We start from the raw sequence: 25,531 nt of genomic DNA, 5'->3' as shown, positions 1-25,531 counted from the left end.
ATCTATTTTCAAAGTAATATAGGGTCGGCTATCACTATCTTGTGAAATTATAGGCGAAATAATACAAGTTCTAAATAATTTAAGTTTTCTATAAAAATTTCGAATACGCTGAGATGAACGCTTAGATTTTTTTGTTTCACTAAATATTCTTTTACGAACTTTCTCATATTCTGCCAATCTAATATGATATGGTCTTAATAGAGGATGTCTTAGTTCTGTCTTAGTGTCAACGTTATCTGTCAAAATGTTCGAATCTAATGTATTGTAAGTCTTGTTTTCGGATGTCCGAACTAAGGTCTTCGGACATCCTTCAGTCCGTTTCCCTGCTGTCTCTTTCCACATTTCGGACAATTCGGTCTGTAGGTATCCTTAACACCACATCCATAACAGAAAATATGTCTAACTTTAACACAGTCCATATATGTATGTCCTTGTTTGTCGCAATTCCAACATTTAACTTCAGCGCGAATTGCACATACGTCCGCATTGTCTTCGGAGGTCTCTATAATATTTAACTCTTTACTTGTGTCGATTTCAGCTACACGAGCTTTTGCATTTTTGCGTATTTCATATGAAGAAATGTCTTTTACAAATTTCTCGTGTTTCTGTACTTCTCGTCGAAGTTGCGAAACACTTGAAATATCTAAATGCAAAAGTTCGTGTCGTATTTCAGTTCGAAGATTAAATCACCGTCTGAAATAGAATTTTTAAGTCTGTCAGTTAATGTCGAAATTGAATTAAAGAAGTCGTCAAATGTCTCGTTGTTTCGTTGTTTACGTCTGTGAATGTCTTCCATAATATCAAAGTCGGTATAATCACTCTTATATTGGTCTCGTAAAGCTCTAGTCAAAGAAAAACATTCCAGTTCATTGTCATGACGATGGAATCGCATTATCTTTCGTCAGTACATTTATTCTGTAAACAAATTCGTCCACTGTCATTTGTTCCTCACAACCAGAAAACTTCACTCTCCAATTTCTAATAATATTGGAAACCTTTTCACCAATAAATGGTTCTTGTAAAGAACATGAAGAATTAGTGGGATTATTTGGGACCTCGTTATTGGCAGAAAGTCGATTAGTAGGTACACTCAAATAGGTATTATCATTGGTATTAAAATTTCAAATAAATGATCGTAATTCACTGGAAATCAAATCTGTCATTTCAGTTCGTAAAGCTGTCATAGATTCGGAAACTATTTGTCTTAAACGAACTTCACTGTTATCGCGATTCTGATTTCTATTAGTAGGTCTTCTAGCTGATCGTGTTTGTGTTGGTGCCTGGGATGTATTTGGTTCATCCATGCTAACCGTGAAACTATAATTAGTCGGTTGTTCTATATTTGATAAATTTTCCTGACTTCTTGTTATAGGCATAGTATTAAAATTTGCGGGTTTCAAAATCTATTATCCATTACTTAGTTATGGTTGTGTCAAGTAGTTAGATAAATTAAAGGAATAAACAAAAATCAAAGTACTCCTCAATTCGTATAAAAAAAAATTCGATATGATACTATTAAAGAGTATACTTTTAATGATAAACCATGATTACAGTAAAAATCTCAAATATTAGTAACATGACAAATATTACACAAATTTGAGGCTAATGTAAGAGTAACTAAACGATAAAAACCATTTAGAAAAATCTCAATTACATATTACCCAGTGAACAATTTTATGAAGAAATAAAAATCAAAATAAAATATCAAAATCCAAAACATACATGAATGCCATTTATTGCGAGTAAAATTTCGATATCAAACCAAAATCAAAAATCTCAGCAATAATTTAACAAATGAATTTAGTAAAATCATTTGATCCCAATAAAATATGGTTGAGTAATCCAAAAATAATGAATAACTAAAATCCAAATATTTTACTAGAAATCAAAAGTAAATAAAATATAATTAAAAGTAAAATAGTTTGTCGTTCCACGAAATTATAAAATATATGAATGTTTGTGTGACCATCAGCATTAAAATAATCTATATTTCCGTTAGCGAAAGCTAAATAAGTGTTCTTATTGTTGCTGTGTGCCCCACGTTGGGCGCCATTTAAATTTATGTAACGGACCGACCACGAAGGCTCCAATCATCTAGAGGCGATGCTACCTATAGTACCGGCCGTGCTCAGGGAAATTGGGATGGTTCTTGCCTCTATTTGAATGAACTAAGTTCGATACATAATTTATTTAAAAATTAGGTAGCAAATTTCCAAACCGACAAACCAAATAAACATAAAAAAATAATAAAAATGAAAATTGAATTGGGAAACTCTGAGGAAGAGGATAAGGTGTTGTTACCTCTCCACTGATCTTTACCCACCCTACCATGCTATCTCATGAATATCTTGGATAGCCCTAAAACTAACCTACTTGTCGTTCAACCTTAACCTTTCATGGAATAATAAAGAAATTTAATCGGACAAATTCATAATATAAATGTACATTAAAAGTATTTATTTAATGTTAAACAAACAAAAAAAAAATTAATTTAAATCTAATTAAATAAGTACATTCTTTTGAATATGTTATACAAATCTATACTACAAATGTTTGTGTGGTTATGTGAAAGTTGTTTTTACTAAAAATTCAAAATTCTCAACATTTAAAATTTAACTCAAAATTTGAATATTGAGTAAATATTTATGTATTTTAGGGGTTGTTTTTACAATAAATGAGTGAAATTTTCAATATTTTTTTTTATAATTTATATTTAAAACTCACCAATTTCAAAATCCACCGATGTCATCAGGCCTGAAGTTGAGGATTCTCGAATTTGTTTACCAATATTATTTAACTATTATGATGTAAATGTTTTGTTTTCACTCAAATATGTGCAAAATTATGGTGTATGTTAAAATTGTTATTATTAAATCAAAATTAATGTTTAATTACAATTTAAAATAGTGAAAATGAAATGTATAAATGTAATATTTACATATTTAAATTAAATATTAGTTTTGTTGTAGTTTTAGTTTTAGATAATGTTTAAAGTAAGTATTAAGTAAGTGAAGTTAATTTAATATCATTTTAAGTTAATATTAAGATAATTAAAGTTTTAAATTAATATAAATTTAAGTTAATGTTAAGTTTAAGTAAAATTTATGATTAGTTTAAGACAAATTTTAGTTAATTAGGTAAAATACGATGACAAATGACAACTCAGACACTTAGAATTGGACAATTTGATTCGTCTGATCGAATACTAAAACTTATGACATCATTGATTTTTAGTGTAAAAATATATTTAGGATTTGAGCGTTTTATTTTAGAGATTTCATTTAAGAATTCTTTAGAGACTTCTTATTAGATGATTCCTTTTATGTAGATGTAGATGTAATTTGCAAAACTGGACTATGTAGAATTGGCTTATTCCGATGGAATTTAAAGTCTTTGGCCTTAAATTGATTGTATCTTGACGTATTTTTTGTTTTGGGCTAACTGGAATGCTTTGTTCCAAATGGAACAAAGAAATTTTGATATAGGAAATCCAGACCCTTATAAAATTCTAATATTAAAATTACAACACAATTACATACTTCACTAGCTTACCTTTTCAAAGATTTGAATGTTTATTTTGTAAATAATATACAATTATTACGTCCGAAAGTAATGACTATAATGTCCTTATGAAATATTCTATTTCTGTTTTCCGATTTCCGATTTGCTCAATTCAATTTTAAAATTCCAAATGAAAAAAAAATTAACATTTCTATGCTTTAATTTTCATAGATACTTCGAACAATAATTATTTGAGTATTTTTAAACTGAGCAAGTATTCGATACACTCAAAGAAAAATGTAAAAACTTGCCTCACAAAGGGGAGGGTGAAAATAAAAGTGCTAACAAAAATCTAAGAGATCCAGACTTTAACAAAAATTATTTAACCGCCAAACCGATTGAGAGAGCGCGCTCTTGTTCCCCCGTGATACAAATACATGAGAACGATATTGCACACACATCATCACCTAGTAATGCTTGTTTAGAACAAAGCATAAAAGAAAATAAAAAGTGTTCTGGTACAACAACAAATACTGCAGTAGATATAACAGAGTCGACAATGATAAATACACAAGCTTATGATAATCCACTAACAACACCTAGTGAGAGTTTTAATGTATTTAACACTGAAAATACCGTGATGGAAGATAATGGTACATCAAGGGGTGCTATACCTAAGGTTGGAAATAAGATAAGTAAAACTAAATCTCCAGTTCAAACAGGTATGCTTAGATATATAAGAATTAATAAGCGAAATTTAAGTCCCCAGAAAAGTCTTCCTTCTGAGAAAAAGCAAAAAATTACTGATAACCCCTTGAAAAGTAACCGTTTTGCTCTCTTGAGTGAGGAAGATTCTAATCATCAAAAAAATGATGATAAATCCATCCGTAAACCGTTAAAACAACCACCAATATTCCTTCGTGAAACTAGCTCTAATAGCTTAGTGAAATCATTTATTGAACTCATTGGAAAAAATAATTTCCAATAAGAAAAGGAGGTGTGCAAGAGACAAAAATAGTTGTATACACTGAGGATTGTTATAGAAAAATCTCTCAACACCTAAACGACAGTAAGAAAAACTTTTATACATATTAACTTAAGAGTTGCAAGGGCTTGATAGTAGTCATAAAAGGTATAGAGTCCAGTGTAGATACAAACGAAATCAAGGAGGCCCTGGAAGAATTGGGCTATCAGACAAAGAATGTAGTCAATATCTTTCCTCAGCCAATGTTTAGGGTTGAGTTAGAGCCTGATGATGGGAAATTAAAAAAGATATTTGTTGAATCGTAGAGTAAATATAGAGGAACCTCTTAAGCGTAATCGTCCAGTTCAGTGTAGTAATTGTAACTTGAAAAAATCACCGGGATATGATTTAATAAAGCCATCAATGATTAAGAACCTACCAAATGTGGCAATAATTGTGCTATCTATATTGTTTAATGCGATCTTGAAACTAGGAATTTATCCAAAAAATTGGAAAATGTCTCAAATAATAATGATACCTAAACCGGGTAAAGATTTAACCCTGCCATCTTCTTATAGACCTATTAGCCTACTCCCTTGTTTGTCGAAGCTATTCGAGAAAATATTCCAGGAAAAGATAACCTTTTTTGAATGATGGAAACATTATCCCAGTACACCAATTTGGTTTCCGTGAGCATCATGGCACCATTGAACAGGTCAATCGTTTAACTGGAGAGATTAGGAAATCTTTTGAATTAAAGAAATATTGTTCTGCCGTCTTTTTAGACGTTGCTCAGGCTTTTGACAAGGTATGGCATAAGGGTCTAGTACATAAAATCAAATGTTTACTACCACTATGTACTCATAAATTGCTGGAGTCTTATTTATCGAATAGACTTTTTAGAGTTAAGTACAATGATTATGTGACGAGAGAATACACAGGGAAGTGTACTAGGACCTACGCTATATTTGATTTACACCTCCGACCTCCCTACGTGCGATAAACTAACAATTTCAACATTTGCTGATGATACCGCCATTTTTAGCTCAGACGAAAACCCACTCATGGCTTCTAGTCAACTACAGAATTACCTCGTACGTGTGGAGTCATGGTTGAAAAACTGGCGAATAAAGGTAAATGAGCTGAAAAGTAAACATGTTACGTTCGCTCTAAGGAGAGGAAATTGCCCACCTGTCACACTCAACAACGTTAATATACCGCAGTCTGATTATGTCACCTACCTTGGTATTCATCTAGATAGACGGCTTACTTGGCGCCGACACATAGAAACCAAGAGACTTCACATGAAGTTAAAAGCCTCTAGCTTTCATTGGTTAATCAGTGACCAATCAAAATTAAACCTTGAATATAAAGTCATCCTGTATAAGACCGTTTTAAAACCAATTTGGACATATGGAATTCAATTATGGGGAATGGCTAGCTACACCAGTATTGATCTTATACAGAGGGCCCAATCTAAAATTCTTAGGACCATGACGGGAGCACCATGGTACATAAGAAATGAAAACATCCACAGAGACCTAGAAGTGACATTGGTAAAGGAAGAGTTCAAGAATGTTCGTGAGAAATATATTGTGAAGCTGCGAAACCATCCCAATACACTTGCAAGACAACTTGTGCAGACCCAAACCCGATCCAGGCTCCGTAGAGCAGATCTACCACCCCGCTAAGATGAGTGACAGTTTACCATTATGGCTCTCCTGCTGAAGAGCAAATAGTTTTAATTTTAGTTATAAGATTTGAATACTTATTGTAAGGTCAAAACAGACAGATTCAATAAATCAATAAAGCGTTAAAAAAAAAAAAAACACAATTTTTCAGCCACAGCAGATTAATTTGATCATTATGAATGAATCAATTTGAAATTGTATGTTCTTAATGAAATTATTTGTGTACCTACCTAAAATTACAACTTCTAAGGATATTCCTATTTAAAGAAAATAATAATAGTGGTTTTATAAACAATCTGATTTACAAAAAATCTCTTTAGAAGAGAACTACGCATGTTTTCCAAATTTAACATAGAAGGAATTCTTAAGTTGTTTAATAAAACAATAGAATTTCTTGATTTTATACCGAATAAAACTACGTGTGTGACCAGACCGATAAAATGCCACTATTATAGCATTAAGAAAATTAAATTTGTGACCACAATACAAGATAAGCAGCTATCAATTTCTGAAATCTTTTTTAAAAATTTATAATTTTTTGAATTTTTACATACTTCCCTGGATACCTTATAAATTGATATTTACCTTGTTCCACATTCTGTTTCTCCACAATTTCGCTATTATCTCCGACAATATAATTTTCAGGAACTTTATTACTTTTACTATGTTTAGTTAATGGGTTCTCAAAACTAATTGTATCGTCATCTTTTCTTTCTTCTTCATTATTGTATTTATCTGATGGAATTTTTCGAGACTTTGCTTGCAATATTTGATTACATGAATTTGATTTACTTTCCAAATCTCTTTCATTTGGAGACTTAACGCTATTGCATTTTGTATGCTGATTTATCAATTTATTCATACTGTTCGTGCTAGAAGCTAAAGTATCTTTAAAACCACGCTCAACATTTTTCTGTATCTGCATTGAATTTGGAGGATTTTGTTGATCTCTGTGTATTTTTCTTTGCAGAGGATGTCCTTTTTGTTGCAAATTTGAATTCAGATGGTTTTGATATTGAGTATTTTTGAAAACATATTGCTGCGGTTGGTGTCTTGTGTTTTGAATATGGTTTACTTCTTCATTATTATTTCTTATTTGTAAATTGGAAGTTCTAAAATTATAAGAATTAATAATTATCAATTAATTATATTTCAAAGAATTTTGTAAATTCACGTGCCTCTGCTTATTTAAAAACGGTATACTAAATTTTTACAACAATACAAAATTTGTTTTAATTTTACTTTACCCCTAGCGGACAAAATGTTGAAATGAATGTAAGTAAAAATAAAATAATAAAGGTCCTCATGTAAACACTTAAATGTCTCGCAAACTGTGCATTATTACACTCCACTATAAGTTAAATGACTACTTTTTCTGTGCAAAATTAATAACGACTACAAAATCATAGTATTCAAACCAAAACCTTAAAGAATTTCATAAGTAAGAATAACGACCAAAAATTTACCCTTTTGCAATAATTAATGCAAATACATTAATTTATTTAAATTATACTAAAACTTTTAGTAATTGATTAAATCTAATTCCTTTAGAAAATTTAAATCAAAAAGGTTCACTTCACTTTCATTAATTTCATCGTCTTGGTGGATAAAGTGAAATTCTTCCATGGGTTCACTGCAACATAATAGTTGAATTACTTCAGGTGGAAGTGTGGAACGTTTCCGCTTTTGTGGATCTGTGACACAGCTTAATATTAATTCGGAGGTTAAAAAATCTGTCTTCTCCGCTGCCATTAAAGCGTCTTTTTGTATCTCAAAAATTTTTTCAGCAATATGCAGTAAAATATGCAACGAAACTTTGGCAAGAGTCTCATTAGCTTTTATAATTTTTCTTTTAAAATTTCAATAATTTATATTCGTGAGCGATTTTCGGAAGTGGATTATATGGGAGCTATGACCAATTCTGGGCCGATCGTCATGAAATTAGGTCGTGTGATTAATTTCTTTATGAGAGTTGAATTTTCTGTTGAATTTTATGTCTATACCAAAATTTTTAAGAGATTTATTACAGAAAGTCAATATAATAGATTTTTTAAATCACTAGGCCCTCGTTTCCTGGCTGCTGGCGATTATAATGCTATGCACACATTCTGGGGATCACGACTGATTACCCCTGTTTTGTTCGATACAATTTCTAAAATGGATTTGAATGTCCTTTCGAGCGGCCAACCTACTTACTGGCTTACTGACCCACGAAAAATACCTGATGTTATTGGGCCATAATCATAGTCAGAAATAAAGAATACTTTAAGAGAATTAAACTCGACTTTACTCAAGAGTGGACTTTAGGTCTATCATATACAAGTTAAAGTATACTTCTGACGTTGAAGTCGACTTTAAATATAAAACTAGCTGAAGCTGTTATTAAAAAAATTCGGCAGAAAGTAAAAAATGTTTAAGTTACAAGATATTGGTAGAGATTTTGCAATTATTGAACAGTTAGCAATAAAATTAGTACCAAAATATTCTAATTATGAAATTCATCTAATATATTTAATTTTTCCACAACAAACTACTTTTTTTCTTTAGTTGTCCAGGTTACTTTTATTGTTAACCTTTTTTGTTTTTTTTTTTTTTTAATTTTGTATGTCAGCTGTTCAGCGTTGCCACTTGTCTGTATTTTGTTGTATATGTATGAAAACATTTTCTACATTTGCGGTGACACCCAGTTAAAGTCGGTTCAATTTAAAACATACTTTAATTTTAATTATAGCCAAATAATTAAAAGCAGGTTTTTATTTTAAACTTGTTTCTAAAAAGAACCGACTTTAGTGTTTGACTATGATTATGAGCCATTGATTTTAGCGTGATGAAAAATATCCCTAGAGAAATGATTCAAATTGAATCCTCGCTGGAACTATCTTCAGATCACTCACCCACTTTTGTTACTTTATTGAGCCCCCTAGAAATTGTATCCCCGACTGGTAATTTAGCGATTGCAGGCACAAGAATAAATTTGTCTCAAATATAAAAAATACCTCAGTACACATTGCTCGGAAAACATACCGCTAAGAACACCAGAAAACATCGATCACTCTCTTATCAATTTCGATAAAAATCTGTCTGTCGTCCGTCGCATCCACACGCATTTTAATTTTGTCCGCAAATAAATGTCGTGATCCGTCTAGTATAAAAAATATGTACTTATGTTTTTGTGTCCGCGTCGTCTAATTAAAATATTACAAATAAATCAACATATTACAATTAAAAATACAAAACAATACAACATAAATTAAATACTTAAAAGAAAAATAAAACAATCATACAACAATAACAAAATAAATATAACAAAAATAATAACAAAATTCAACAAAAACAATAAGACAAACCAACATAAAAAGAAACCTAAGAAAATAAACCGCAAAAATCCACTAACAACAACCACAGCAAAACAAGCAACTAAAACATCCTCTCAGAGAACAGAGTCAACACAACATCAATAGTGTTGGCACTACGGGCCGTTTCTCTGTCGCAATGACCAGATCGGGGCTTTTAATGCCTCTCGTCATTGTGTTACTATTTCCCCATCCTAATTTGTCCGCTTTCCATTACTTCCTTTAATTTTTTATGATATTGGTAGAATTGTATTAATTGTTGTTTGACTGTTTGGTGACGAAGGTATAACACTGGTCACTAAACGAGTCTTATAAACAGCAATTAATCTTATTGTAACTTATATCATAAAAATAGACAATTTATTTGAATTTTCAGTATATTGCAATGACAGGTAGCTTCAGGGTAGACTTTTGCAATATACGGGGGCTAAGAGCGAATTTTTTCTCCGTCTATGCTCATGTTTGTCTCCATCGGCCGAATGTTTTCGCCTTATGTGAAACGCAGGTATCCGATAATGCTGATCCACAGGATTTTCAGATTCCTGGGTATCCCTTTCTGTCGCTTTTTAACTTTCCTAGGGGCATTGCCATGTACATACGCAATGAAGTTGTGTACCAGTACCAGCAATCATTAGGTACGCATGATGTATAATTTAACTGTCTCTGGGTTAAGTTCAAAATCAGGGCACACTGTTTGCACTTCGGGTTTCTCTATAGAAGTCCAAAAGCGGGAAGGGATATTACTATATCCAGCTTCAATGCCCTTTCCGATTCCATATCGAAGATTCTTGAGAGTTGTCCGAACAGTGAAATTGTTGATGCTGGTGATTTTAATGTTCACAATTCCTCTTGGCTTCACCATTCAAGTCATACAACTACAGAAGGCCAATATGTTGAACTATTCGCGGCGCACAATCACCTTGCGCAATTAGTGAATGAACCAACGCATATTTCATGCGTTGATGGGCACCAAAATAACATCCTCGACCTTTTTCTAACTTCACACCCTGACAAGTATGAAGTAGATGTTTTTGCACCTCTTGGTAATTCAGATCATTGTACCATTTCCGCCACCTTTTCGCTCTCTGAACTTCGTAACGTTTCACTACCAGCTACGAAACGCTCAACTTTTATTTACGAAAAGGCTCGTTGGGCTGAGCTCAACGAGTTCTTTAGGCATTTTAATTGGAAACTTTGTTTCTTAGACAATAGTGTCAATGCCATGGCGAAAATGGTCGAAAACATAATTATGATGGGGATGAAAACATTCATTCCATCAAAAAAAAATTCGATTAAAACTATGGAAAAATCCTGGTTTAATCAGAAGTGCAAAATTGCAATCAGATCTAGAGAGGAAGCATTCAGAATCTGGCGTTATAACAAAAATGCAGAAACTGATTTGCAACGCAAAAAGGCGAGATCTTCGTGTGCCAAAGTGCTGAGGCGTGAAAAATCTCTACACGAGCAGCGCCTCCGTGCCAAAGTTCTTACTGCTCCCCGGGGCAGTAAAAGCTTTTGGTCATTCGTTAAAAGAATTAAGGATAATGCTAGTTCATCAATTCCTACTCTTTTAAGGGATGACCAATCATTCACTGACCCGATTGATAAAGCTAACCTTTTGGCTGAATTATTTGCAAATAATTCGAACTTACCGGAAAGCAATCCACCACTGCCCGAGCTCGAAAAAGTATCTGTTACTATGCCGAATATAATCTTTCGCGCTCGCGCAGTTATAAGGGTTTTAGCGGATCTCAACATAAATAAGTCTCCTGGGCCTGATGGTATACCAGCACTGGTCTTGAAGCAGTGCTCTTCGACGCTAGCTCGTCCATTAGCTAACCTTTTCAGCACTTTATACCGTGCCGGCAAATTTCCAGTATGTTGGAAGGTTGCTAATGTAACGCCAATTCCTAAAAGGGAGAGGCTAATAACCCTGAAAATTATCGCCCAATAGCAATTTGTTCTGCACTTTCCAAAGTCATGGAGAGTATGGTTAATTACCATCTTGTGAAATATTTAGAGTCCAACAATTTACTCAGCGACCGGCAGTATGGATTTCGTAGAGGACGCTCTACGGGAGACCTGCTAGCCTTCCTATCGGAAAAATGGTGTCGTTCCATACACCGTTTTGGCGAAAGTAAAGTGGTGGCTCTGCATATTTCTAAAGCGTTTGATAGAGTATGGCATGGTGCGCTTTTAGCATAACTTATTGCTTTTGGTGTCGGTAATAGCTTCTCTCGATTTATATCGAGTTTTCTCAGAGATCGCACTATACGAGTTGTTATAGATGGAATCTCATCAAACGAGTTCAAGATCAATTCAGGGGTACCGCAAGGCCCCGTTCTTTCTCCTACTCTATTTCTTATCTTTATAAACGACCTTCTACGTCAAACTTCCAATCCTATCTACTCTTTTGCAGATGACAGCAACATTTGCCATTCATATGCATTCAATTATAGACCAAGCCTGTCGGAGATTGGGGCAATGAGGCAAAACATGAATGACACGCTTAACCAAGATCTTGTGACAATCTCTGAATGGGATTGTGCGAATAGAGTCGATTTCAACCCACGCAAGACTCAATGTTGTATGTTAACACACAAACGCACAACAGATCATGTTGCTCCATCTGTTTTCATGGGTGGTGTAAATATTAAGGAATCAGAAGCTCTTGATGTTCTAGGCATGAGTATTCAGTGCGATGTCCGCTGGACAAAACACATTTTTCGAGTGTCGAAAGAAGCATTCAAGTGCCTTGGTTTCCTTAAACGGTGTAAGAATTACTTCACTCCATCTGATCTCCTTACTATTTACACCACTTATATCCGACCTAAAATGGAATACAACTCTCATGTGTGGGCCGGTGCTCCGAAGTCTATTTTGGAGTTACTCGACCGCGTACAGGAGAGGGCGAAGGTGCTTATCGGTGACAGTAGGGTATCCAGCTCTATTGACTCACATCGTCAATGTGGGTTGTGTTTCACTGTTCTACCGATACTACAATGGTATGTGCTCTGCAGAAATTAGGGAACTTGTTCACGAAACCCGTAGTTTTTTACGCAACACACGTTCTTCGGCAAGGGCTCACCAATTCGTCGCAATGTGGGTTGTGTTTCACTGTTCTACCGATACTACAATGGTATGTGCTCTGCAGAAATTAGGGAACTTGTTCCCGAAACCCGTAGTTTTTTACGCAACACACGTTCTTCGGCAAGGGCTCACCAATTCGTCGTCGACTGGATAGTGGATCGCACAACACATTACAGAGAAAATTCGTTCTTTAGCCGTACTGTCCGTATGTGGAATAATCTTCCTCCTGAAGTCTTTCCTGTCACTTTCAATATAGGAAAATTCAAATCTAATGTCCACAAACACTACTCCCTCTATCCTCCCACCCATAACCTATTTTCCTAGTTCCAACACAATGCTTTGCATGAGTAGGGGTCATCCCCTGAGTGCTGGTCCAAGAGAAAAAAAAAAAATAATAAAATCGAAGCTTAAAGATTGTATAAAAAGACTTAAAAAGCTCTTGGAATTTCGAAAAATGGAATCATTGAATAAATATTTAGAAAGCCTGGACGCAACCCCGCAATCTGATTACTCATTCTGGCGAGCAACAAAAAGTCTTAAAAGACCCGTTATATGTAAGTCCCCCTTGCGAAATTCAAGTGGTGGTTGGGCAAGAAATGATACTGAAAAATGAAATCTGTTTGTTAATCATTTAAAAAAAGTATTTACACCGAACACATCAAACGAAGCAATTGAGTTGCAACCTGTTGCACCCCATTTTGGAGCAGCCGTAACCCTACGTTTTGAGATTCGAGAGATCGAAAATGCTATTGTTGATTTAAATCCCAAGAAAGCGCCTGGTATGGACAAGATCAGCAACAAGATGCTTATGGAGCTAACCCGTATAGCAGTAAAAATAATTCTTTTTATTTTTAATGTTATATTACGACTTGAATATTATCCTCCAGAATGGAAGGTTTCACTGGTTACCATGATACCCAAGCCGGGAAAAGATCACACAAAAGTAGAATCATACAGACCCATCAGCCTATTGTCTAATATATCAAAGCTATTTGAGAAGATACTTATGAACAAGTTGTACCCGATGTTAACTGAAAACAATTGTATTCCGAATCATCAATTTGGATTTAGAAGAAAACACAGTACTATCGAACAAACCCATAGACTTGTAAATATGGTGAGAAAAGCGTTTGAAGAAAAGAAATATTGTTCAGCACTCTTCATCGACATCTCTCAAGCGTTTGATAAGGTATGGCATGCTGGATTAATATACAAATTGAGTCAAAATTTACCCGCAAACACACATAAGCAGTTGGAAAGCTATATAACTGGTCGAACATTTAAGGCTAAAGAGGGAAACATTTTAAGTACTGCACAACCCATTGCAGCTGGAGTCCCCCAAGGCAGTATCCTGGGACCTTTTTTATTTTTAACTAACAATCGCACTCATACATCAACATTTGCGATGATACTGCTATTCTAAGCATTCATGAAAACCTTCAAGAAGCGTTCGATACTTACAAAACCACATATTTGAATTAGAAAAATGGTTAAAACAATGGAAAATTAAAGTCAACGAGTAAAAATGTACACACATAACATTTACATTGCGTAGAGAATCATGCCCCCCTATTCATATCAATAACCAAACAATAATTCAACAATCGGAAGTGAAATACCTCGGAATACATCTCGATCGTCGCCTTACATGGAAAAGTCATATAAATGCAAAGTTGACTCAAATGAAATTGAAATCAATTCAAAAACGCGAATATACACAAAGATCTAAACGTGCCCATTGTAAAAACTGAAATCTCGAAAAATGTACAAAAATATTTAGAAAAACTTGAAGTTCACCCAAACCCGCTGACCCGCAACATATTAGATAACCGTGGCCACGCTCGATTAAGAAGGAGGGACACAGCAGACCTAATCTAGAAGGAAGAATGCCAATTTAACCAAAACAACCATGAATAAAAAATTTTTTCGTCCGGCACTGGCTGGACTAAATAAATAATAATTATTAGATATAAGATTTGAACCACTTATTGTTAGCTCATTAAAAAAAAAATTATGCACCTTAAAGTGATTTTCGTGTATATTTGGAGCAAAATTTGTGTAGATCCTATACAGTAGTTTTGACTTACCTGCCTTTCACTTAAGAGCATTTAGCATATAAGTGCACAAAACTTGTGTTTTGTATATTTATTTATCAAACTCCATACAAATCAAAACAAAATAAGAAAAATACGATTTTGAATAAAAAATTGTGTTGTAAACTTCTTAATAATTTTAAAAGTAGCTAAAATACCAAATTTGTCGTTATTTTTAAAGGAAAACATCACAAAACTTCATGTAAATTATTTTCCGTTAGCTGATTTTTTGGGCAGTAAACTTAAATGCACTTACCTGCATCAATGAGCAGGTAAGTTAACTGATGTTAACTGCACTTTTAACTTACCTGCACAAAATATCGTGCAAAGTTGGTTGTGCAGGTAAGTCAAAATTACTGTATAAACTAAACAATTATGACCTATAAAGTCCAATTACGGGAGTACATTTGTATGGGTGCTAGGTGGTATAATGGACCAATTTCAGCTAATTTAAATAGGGTTCGTCCTTGGGACGAAATAATTATATGTAAGGACTGAGATCGAAAAATTTTTAACATACATATACATATGTTAATAAAAATTAAACCACTAAACTTACAGTTTTGAATCTTTTTTTATTTGATTGAAATTATTTTTAAAATTTACAAAAAAAATATTTTTGTAGTTCTAATCACTAATGATGAAATTTTGAACATTTTTCGAAAACCCTTCCATTATGGTTTTTATAGTGCTTTATGTTTCTTTTGTTCGACAGGTTGCTCACCTCCGTTTAAAATCTATCACACTTTTGGACACTGCTCTTCGATTCTCTTTTAACAAGAGCCCAATATCTCTCCAATGGCAGTTTGGAGGATTTGCGTCTCTTAGTACAAATACCACATTTTTGTTCTTTTACCACTCAAGACCTTTTTTACCATAGTGAAAGGATGCCAAATCTGGCCAAAAATAAGTAGACACATTAAGAAGTCTTATGAATGGAAGCATCTTCTTTTGTAAACATTCCTTGATGTAGATTTTGGTATTAATAGACCTTTGTAACAAATGTTTGGTTTTTTTGCCGCAACTGCATATTGCTTGCCATACCAAGAACTTTTTGGGAAATTTGACTTCAATTTCCATGCTTTGTCTTTAGCCTCTAATTTCGTTAGCAGAGTTCCTGTCAGGAACTTTTTGAGCCTTGTTTGCTTTTAAACCTGCATTGGCTTTAACTTTTCGTACCAAATAGTCCGAGTACTGACCTAACCGGACTGAATTTTTGAAAATGCTTTCTATTTTTTTGGCTTTAGAAACATCATGTGGACCATTCCTTCTACCTGAAGCAGGTTTTATATCAACGGACAAGTTCTCCCGGTACTGTCTAATAACATTGGAAACAGATTGACGGCGGACCTTTGATTGTTTTGACAACTTTTTGTAGGACCAAGTTGGGTTTTGTTGAAAATATTTAAAAATTTATTTATTTAAATGATCATAATTGACATTAAATATAATACTGACATGCTTTACAAAGGTAACTTGATCAAAAAAAAAAAATCAAATAATAGGTACTTGGGATAAAAGTTTTAATGAAAAACATGTGTTAAGAATTTTACGATCTCAGTCCTTATCATGTTAAGGTGGGTGTTAGACTAATATTCTCGGACATTACAAGCATCTGCACAAACGCATTGTACCCTCCCCACTATGGTGGTGTAGGGTATAAAAAGTGTATTATTTGCTTTATATGCTTCTCCACTTCATCTGAAAATATGTTAACTTAAATTTTGCCAACTACAAGTTTGAAAACGGCATACAATTTTTCTTTATTGAATTTTCGTTAAGCCAAATTACAAACTATAACCTAAAAAATATACCCAGTAAGCACCAAAGCCCCAAAAATTCAAGCACTTGAACATTTTGTCGGAATTTGACTTGAATGCAATTATGTTTTAAACTTGAAAAATATTTGAAAAATTAAATATTTATCAAACAAAAAACATATGGCTTGAATTTATGTTTCCTTTTTACTGGAGAATGCTATTGAAATAAAGTGTAATAAAACTGTAATTCAAATGCTTGACTATAATTAAAGGCTTGAATTACAATTGCATTCAACTTGAATTCCAGTAAAAATGCTTATTGGGATACTAAAGGAAACATAAATTCAAGCCATATGTTTTTTGTTTGAAAAATAAATAAATTTTCAAATATTTTTCATGTCTAATGTATAATTACATTTGCATTCAAGTCAAATTCAAACAAAATGTTCAAGTGCTTGAATTTTTGGGGCTTTGGTGCTTACTGGGATTATTCGAAAACGGCTAAAAATTGTTATTGAATGTAAATGAAAATTGGTTTATAACATTTCAATATATGCATTTCTGATTGTATTCAATCTGCCGATCATTGTCGAAATTTTAAAAGCTTCCACGTAGTTACATTTTGAAAACAATCGCAGCACTTTTAAAGTTATGTTAAAAATGTGGCTTTTTTCAAGTAAGTTAAACAATTTAATGACATTTTTTAACAAAAAACATTACTTACTTACTTAATTTATTGTTCTACATTTTCACTTTCTTCTTTATAACTCGCGAAATTGTTTAAACATGCAATTGAAACTTTGAAAGCAATACAGGTTTTTCAACAAAATTTATTAAGTGATTACAATGCAATGACACGCGGTCAGTGTTGTCAAACGGAATTTGATTTTTACCAAAAACAAAAAGCTGACTTAGTTAATTTGCATTTGAAAAATTGGACTTTAGCTCAGTTTTGGTAGCCGTTTAACTAGAGATGTCAAACTCCAGTGCATCGGGATTTCCTAAATCTCACTGTAGATGAGTGTTCCGATAGCTCCTTCTATAAATATTTAAATATTACTGCAAGAAGTTACAATTCTAAAAACAAATATTTCAAAATTTTTAACTTAGGACTTGAACCAATGAAAATAAAAGGTACGGAATAAAATATTTGTTATTTAGCTGGCGAAATATTAGAAGAATCGCAATTTTAATTTTAATAATCAAAATTTTAACTTAGATTAAAGTGGAGTCCGTCGAAAGTGATATTGAGGATGATATTTATATTGATATGTATATATTGATAATAGATGAAAGCCATGATCTTAAAATATATGTATATAAGTGATGTTATTAACCGCGTACGTAAGTGCAAAATATTTCATAAATCGAATGATAAACACAAATATTGCAAACTAACGTTCGGTTGCAAGAAAAGCATGGAGTTCGTCTTATTCATGATTTTGAATATCGTTGAACATCTTTGTCTAACATGGTAATAAACTTTTTGCGTATTTGTAAATGCGTCAATCATGCACTGCCTGAATTCAAATTAGCCACGTTCACTGACAATGGTAACAAAATTAGGAAAGATTCCTTTATTATGTAATTCCCCAAGACCACTTTATTCGGCAATGTTGATGTTGAGCTTGATGTATAATACAATTTGTTATAAATAATTTAGAAATAGTGAATGATTAATTTACTAAAGAATTAGTTACTCAATTTAAAACACGAATTAATGAACGACATAAAAAAGTTCAGAATCATGTCCAACTAGCTCAAATTTTTTAAAGCATAGCTACAAAACGGTAACTAAAATGTTTGCTAGTCAATTGTTTTCTAGATTTTTCGGGAGGGAATCTGATCAAAATATTCCTGATGAAAATTTAATAATGGACATTGTTTTTGAATGTTTTTTAACATTATCAATACTTGAAATTTTAACTTTAACGTTATTTTTTGTTTTCCTTTAACAATAAAATATTTAAAAACCTACATCAAAACTTCATTCTTTACTTTTAAAAAAAAAATTAATTATTCGAATAATTCGATTAATTTTAAACGTGTGATCGAATTATTCGGACAAGTTAAAATCTCTTATTTGAATTATTCGTTTTATTCGAACAAGAGAAAAATCGAATAATTCGAATACCCTAGTACCAACTGATTGCAATTTCCCATCCTCGAATGCTCCCTAATTAAATTGTAATAATTTACAATTAAGTTATTGAGATGCTGTTTTAAATACTGATAATATAAACTATAATACTTCTTACAATCCTCCACAACTGCTAAATAATGAAAACGTCCGTATTCCTCTACGAGCAATACCTCCTAAAAAAACAATTATTTATTTCCTGCCTGGCAAATGATACTACAACTGAAGCCGTTGACTACTATGTGAAAAATATAATCGGAAATGAAGCTGATATTTCAATACAAAAGTTTAACTTTCCCCAACCCAGAACTATCTCATCATTTAAAATTACTGTTTCCATTGATATTCCGAATTTCCTTAGTTGATCCGAATTTCTGGCCTATAAATACACTTGTTCGTGAATATATTTACAGGCCTTGGCCACAAAATATCGCGGCACTTCCACAACGTGAATTTGTTGCTCCAAAAAACTAATTCCAACTAATGACTTCATGTCTACCGATTATCAAAATGTTCGTGGTTTGAGAACAAAACTATCATCCCTTTATATATTTTCCATCTGAACTTGTAGATTTCGAATTTCCGCAAGATATAGAATTTATATCATTATCAGTAAAAATAAATGGATATAAAATGTTTATTACTTGTTCCTACATTCCGCTATCTTCTCCACAAATAACATACATCAAACATGCTGAAATTATTAGTTCTATTGCCCACTCCCTTCATAATAATGACGCTATTTTTGTCTTTGGAGACTTTAATCTGCATTACACAGTGGGGCAGAATCGAAATTTTTTGGAAATAAATCTGGCATTTCTAAACGGCTGGTCCGATCGGAATAAAATTTCAATTGGGCGTAGCCCAATTTAAGTAATTAAAATGGGCCCTAAAAATAATCCAGGGGCGGCGCTATGGGGGCTCAAAGTAGGGTACCTTCGACATGAAAAATTTTTAAACACGTGCCATTTTTTTGTTTCCATCCGATTTCAAAGAATTTTATATTTTTGGAAAGCGCTCGGCTAGATTTTGAAAAAACATGCTTGCGTGTGCTATTTATCTCTTATAATTTCCTAGTTATAGGCATTTCAAAATGCCGCTTTTTTAAAAATATAGGGCGCACTTTTGGACCGAATGGACTCGAATTTTTTTTTAGTTAGACAACTAAATTACCAACAACATACAAAAGATTTCAGAGCAATGTCAATTACGAATCAAAAATTAACAGATTTTCAATTTAATAATTCAAAAAATAGTATATTTTTGCTGTTTTTTGGACAAAAAGGTGACATAACTCTTTTTTTATTAAAAAACAACTTTCTTTAAGAACATATAACAATTTTATGTTTTTCTATAAAGTTTCTTTACGGAGAACATTTTGGTATAAAAAACATGTCCTATTTTTCGAACATGTCGGCCCTACGCCCTTTGGAAGTTGACCTATTTTTTATCAAAATTTCAACTTTGGCCCACATGTTCTAAAATCCCAAAGCTGGGATCAGAAAACGGAAAGCAGTTTTGGAAACCCTGATGTGTTCCCTATTTATCCCTAAAGTATTTTCCCAGCCCCGAAGGAAATGTGGACCCTATAGACAACATTTTAAAAAATACCATTTTTGGGATTTTCGTCCCAATTTTTTGGAATTGCCTTTCCAAAACCATAACTGTTTTTTTTCGGTTTGAGTTAGAGGTACTGAAGTACTACGACCTATCGTAAAACAGTTTTTTTTAAATAACACAAAATTGTCTACAACACCCACTTGGTCGCTTTTCAAGTTCTTACAAAAAGTGTTTTTTAACAGTTATTTAAAAATTTAGAATCACAATTAAATAAGGAATGAAATGAAACATTCCTTAAAATTTATTTAGCTAAACTTAAATTAGTTCGGTTCAGTCCGTTATATACATACATATTTATATTATTAAATACTAAAAACACTGCCATTTTATTTCGTTTTTGAGCTTACGGATTTTGCGAAATTCAAAACATAGAGGTTTGTAAACCATTTTGAAAATCTTTACAAACTTCCTCTAAATTTGTTCGTATAAATATTTCAGCTCTAATCAGGTTGAATGACATTCAGTTTATTTCACAAAAAGCTTTGCTTACTGGTATTGAAAATACGAAACATAACTTTTCTTAAATTCTCAAAGGAATGATCCTTTCACCTTTGGTAAAAAAAATAGGACCATATCATTTGACAAATCTAGGAAGGTTTTGCGGGAGATTTTGTAAATCTTCCCAAGAAAATATGTTTTTTTTTTAAATTTAAAAATGCTAATTAAAAAAAAACGATTTAAAAAGTCTTCTATTTCAGCCTTAAAAGTTTTTTGCCCATTAGGCGAAACTTTTTTCAAAATGCAGTTAACTTTGGTGCCAAAAAATTTTCATTTATTCTACTTTTGAGGCTATTTATAAGAGTCATTCCAAGAGCTAAAATATTTGTATGAAATTCCTGCACTATGTTTTGCATAAAATATAAAAATGCTTCTGATAATCCATAACTTTTACATTCTTCTTCTTCATTGACATCATTATCAGTAATTCCATATGACACGTATTCCCATAAAACTTTTTGGCATTTATTTTTTTTTTCCTTTTTTCAAAAAATACATACAATTTTTTGCATAAGTTATTACTGTGTACTAATTAGAAGTAAGTAAATTTGAAGTAATAAATAATATAGATATTATTATCGAAAATTTATATTTAGCTGGACTAATGAAATTTTAGCTTGAAACTGGACAGGCATAAAAAAAGCTGGACAATCCAGCCAAGTCCAGCCAGGCTGGCAACCCTCCTGGAATACGGATTCGTAATATGAGACTATATATAAAAAACATTCAGATGCTATTGAATCTGTACAAAAGCAGTTGCTACTGTTTTGTCTTCGTGGATTGAACTTCAACCCAATAAATCTACCTTCATATTCTGCAAGATTGGCTTTAATTAAACTTCGAACCCTGAAGAGCCGAAGATCAATGTTCCGGTTTTTTAATCCAAAATATCTCATTTAATGTGCCTCAACGACCATCACGTCATTTTGTTCCATTCTTGCCAATGCTATGGAATTTAATAAATTTTACATGTTGATTGATTTTTCATTAAGTAACAATATAATTAAAAACAACATTATTAGTTATTTGAATTCTTAATTTTTATAATAAGTTTTATTATTACATTTATAAAAATAATTGTTAATTGCCTGCAAGGATAATTTTCCATAGGCTAATAAATAATAAATAAATAAAAAATTTACTTTCAATTGTAAATACATAATTATGTACGTTTCTTTCTTATAATTTTCGGGATTTTAGATTTCCCGAAAATTTATTATAATATAGTTCCTGCCTTTAATGTCTGGTCCTTACAGTAATCTTATAACTAAACAATTATTGTTCTCTCAGTGGAGAATCATATTTGGAAAATTAGATGAGTGGGTTCGGATGATGATGTAATTTTGACAAATAAGCTTCACGAGTTTTTCTAAATGCGTCCTTGACCAAAGGTACATCTAAGTCTCTGTGTCTCTTCTCATTTCTTATGTACCATGGAGCTCCCGTCATGGTTCTAAGAATTTTAGATTGTGCCCTCTGTATGAGATCTATATTGGTATTACTTGTTGTTCCCCATAATTGGATTCCGTGTGTCCAAATTGGTTTTAAGACCGTCGTATACAGGATGACTTTGCAGTTAAGGCTTAATTTCGATTGATGGTGGATTAGCCAGTGTAAATTAGAAGCTTTTAGTTTCATGTGGATCCGCTTGTCTTCTATGTGCCGACGCCAAGAAAGTCGTCTATCTAAATGCATGCCAATGTATGTAACGTGATCAGACTGTGGAATGTTCACACTGTTTAGTGTCACTGGTGTTCAACTTCCTCTCCTAAGTGAAAACGTTATGTGCTTGCTTTTGATTTCATTTACTTGTATTCTCCAATTTTTTAACTACGTCTCTACGTGCCTGAGATAATTATCAAGGTTTATAGATGCTACATTTAAGTCCACATGAGAACTAAGAATTGCAGTATCATCTGCAAACGTGGAAATGGTTAATTCTTCGGACTCGGGCAAATCAGAGGTGTATAATAAGTACAGGGTTGGTCCTAGAACACTTCCCTGAGGTACACCAGCATTGATCGCATAGTCGTTTGTCCGAATTGATGATCTATTTGACTATTTAAGAATGTTAAAATTTTAACTTGGATTATCCTCTGAAATAGTTTAGACAAACAAGGCAATAAGCTAATAGGTCTATAGAATGATGCCAATGTTAAATCCTTTTCTGGCTTGGGTATCATTATAATTTGGGAGATTTTCCAATCATTCGGAAATACTCCTAGAGACAAGATCGCATTGAATAATACTGTGAGCACAATAATTGCCACATCTGGTAGGTTTCCAATCATGGAAAGTGTAATTAAACCACAACCTGGATATTTTTTAGTTTAAGATTGTCCTTTATGATCTTCTGAACATATTCTATACAAAAATTGATTAGTTCGGAGTCTGTTTCTATGCGAACAGGTAAATCCTCCAATACAAAATTATTTGTTGGGGGGTTTGGTTGGAACACATTACTACGGATTTATCCTTTGCACTACGTGCCCAGGTATCATCAGATTTTCTAATCGGACTTTGACCCTCTACCGGTGGCTTAATGTTCTCAGCTGCCTTCCAAAGGGAGAAGTTTGAGTGCTTAGTACTGGTTAAACTTTCAATATAGTTTCGATTTCTGCGATCCTCTTCAGACTGAAGGGCTATTTTAATTTCGAGTCGATGAGGAGACTATTAATTTCTGCATTAGAAATACACATTTTAGGATTAGAGGGAATTTGGCACTTAGAGTGATCCAAGGCCGAAAAGATTACAGACTTGAAGTCTCTGATACAATCATTGATATCTTCCTCACACTGTATGTTACATTCAGTGTGGATATGGCTGCTGATGTATTTTCTATATTTCAACCAATCAGTCTTGAATAATGAAGCTTCCGTATGAGACGATTGATATTGGCCGTAGTAGTGTAGTATAACGGGAGAATGATCAGAAGATAGTTCATGTGATATTTCTGCAGTAATAGAGTTTCTGTTTAAATTCCTTGATACGGCAGGTATTTTTCTAGGATCAGAAGGCCAATAAGTGGGCTGACCAGGTGATATAAAATCTAAGCAATTTTTTCGATCAACTAGAGTCCTGTACAGCTGTCTGCCTTTGGGATTCATTAATCTGGAACCCCAATATATATGCTTAGCGTTGTATTCGCCACAAGCCAAGAAATGATCTCCTAGTGTATTAAAAAATTCTTCAAAATGTTCCTTAAGGTACGGTCACACACAGCTAATATTTGACGTTTATCGTCAAATATTTCATTGCCTGAATCTGACCACAAATAAAATTATGAGCAAACAACAAAACAAATGATTTTAGTCAAACAAAATTATTTGTCGGCAAACTAAATATGTTCTTAATGTGAACATAGTGTGACCACTAGCTATATAAATAGCTAAAAAATATATAATATGATCTTGCAAATCATATTTACAACTTTTGTAACCACCACTGAAATTTTCCGGCAAAAATTTTCGTAGAATATTTGAACCCTTAAATGTCCTTTTTGAAAGGACTTTATTTGATTTTCTAAAAAAAAAGGTCAAATTGACCCCTAAAGAGAGGAGCTAAAGGGTTAAGATCTTCCACAAAAATGATCCCCATAAAATTCCATAATATAACTCTGACCATAAGAATTCTCTCAGATATTAACTTACAACATTTTTTTCAATTAGTATACTGCTCCCTTCAATCAAAAAATTAAAACTTTTACCCACTGTAAAAAAATTCAGACCAGCTGGACTATAAGTTTATTCTATAAAAATGCTCTACTCAACATGCCCTTTCAGAATTATAGGGTCGCTATTCTGTTCCAATCAAAAAGTCTCAATTTGTTGGACAGAGTTATTATGTATAATGAAAATTAATATTTATTAAACATAATTATTATATCCAATTAATATCTTTTTACATTGGCTCATAACTATTATGATCAATAAATATTTATTTCTCTTACAGATAACTATTACTAAAGATTTTTATTATTTTTATTTACGATAATTATTATTTTGAATATTTTCTTGATATTTATTGTTGTATTTTTGCAGATTATGCATGTGGATACATTAGGTGTATAACCTGATTTGTATTCATTGGTCATATAAATAGGCTTTACATTTGATTCTTAATTTTAAGTGGTTATACCTCGAATTAATTTACAATAAAACTAAAGTATAAAGTATTTTAATATTTATATATAAGAAATTTTCAAGTGCATAAAACATTGATATCACATTTCATTGTGATAGCAGTTGTAATTTTGGTGTTCCCTTTTCATTATAGATTTTAACAATAATTTTAAAGTAAACAAGTGTTATTTCTTTTTAAATAGAGCAATGTTTTTATGTTTTGTTTCAATTTAAACCCCTTAACTGCAATAAAACATCATTTATTAAAAAAATTGTGTGACTAAACTTTATTATATAAAATGAGTTATAACAGTTATTTTATTTCTTATATTGTTCTGCCGTCTTTTTAGACGTTGCTCAGGCTTTTCATAAAATCAAATGTTTACTACCACTATGTACTCATAAATTGCTGGAGTCTTATTTATCGAATAGACTTTTCAGAGTTAAGTACAATGATTATGTGACGAGAGAATACAAGATTGGAGCTGGCGTTCCACAGGGAAGTGTACTGGGACCTACGCTATATTTGATTTACACCTCCTTACGTGCGATAAACTAACAATTTCAACATTTGCTGATGATACCGCCATTTTTAGCTCAGACGAAAACCCACTCATGGCATCTAGTCAACTACAGAATTACCTCGTACGTGTGGAGTCATGGTTGAAAAACTGGCGAATAAAGGTAAATGAGCTGAAAA

The 25,531-nt window shown here is 32.6% G+C and overlaps 1 protein-coding gene across 1 annotated transcript in view; it reads right to left on the bottom strand.

Moving 5' to 3' along the window:
* The window catches only part of stau (double-stranded RNA-binding protein Staufen), a 261,511-nt gene that overhangs the window by 121,988 nt on the left and 113,992 nt on the right, over window positions 1–25,531 (bottom strand). Inside the window, exon 3 of the mRNA XM_065511992.1 lies at window positions 6,742–7,268. Coding sequence (XP_065368064.1) covers window positions 6,742–7,268 — 527 coding nt within the window. The remainder of the gene's footprint in view (window positions 1–6,741; window positions 7,269–25,531) is intronic.

The sequence above is a fragment of the Calliphora vicina genome, chromosome 5 (genome assembly GCF_958450345.1).
Source record: "Calliphora vicina chromosome 5, idCalVici1.1, whole genome shotgun sequence".
Classification (NCBI taxonomy): domain Eukaryota; kingdom Metazoa; phylum Arthropoda; class Insecta; order Diptera; family Calliphoridae; genus Calliphora; species Calliphora vicina.
The sequence above is the reverse complement of the archived record's forward strand: the minus strand, read 5'-3'. Positions and strand labels throughout refer to the sequence as shown.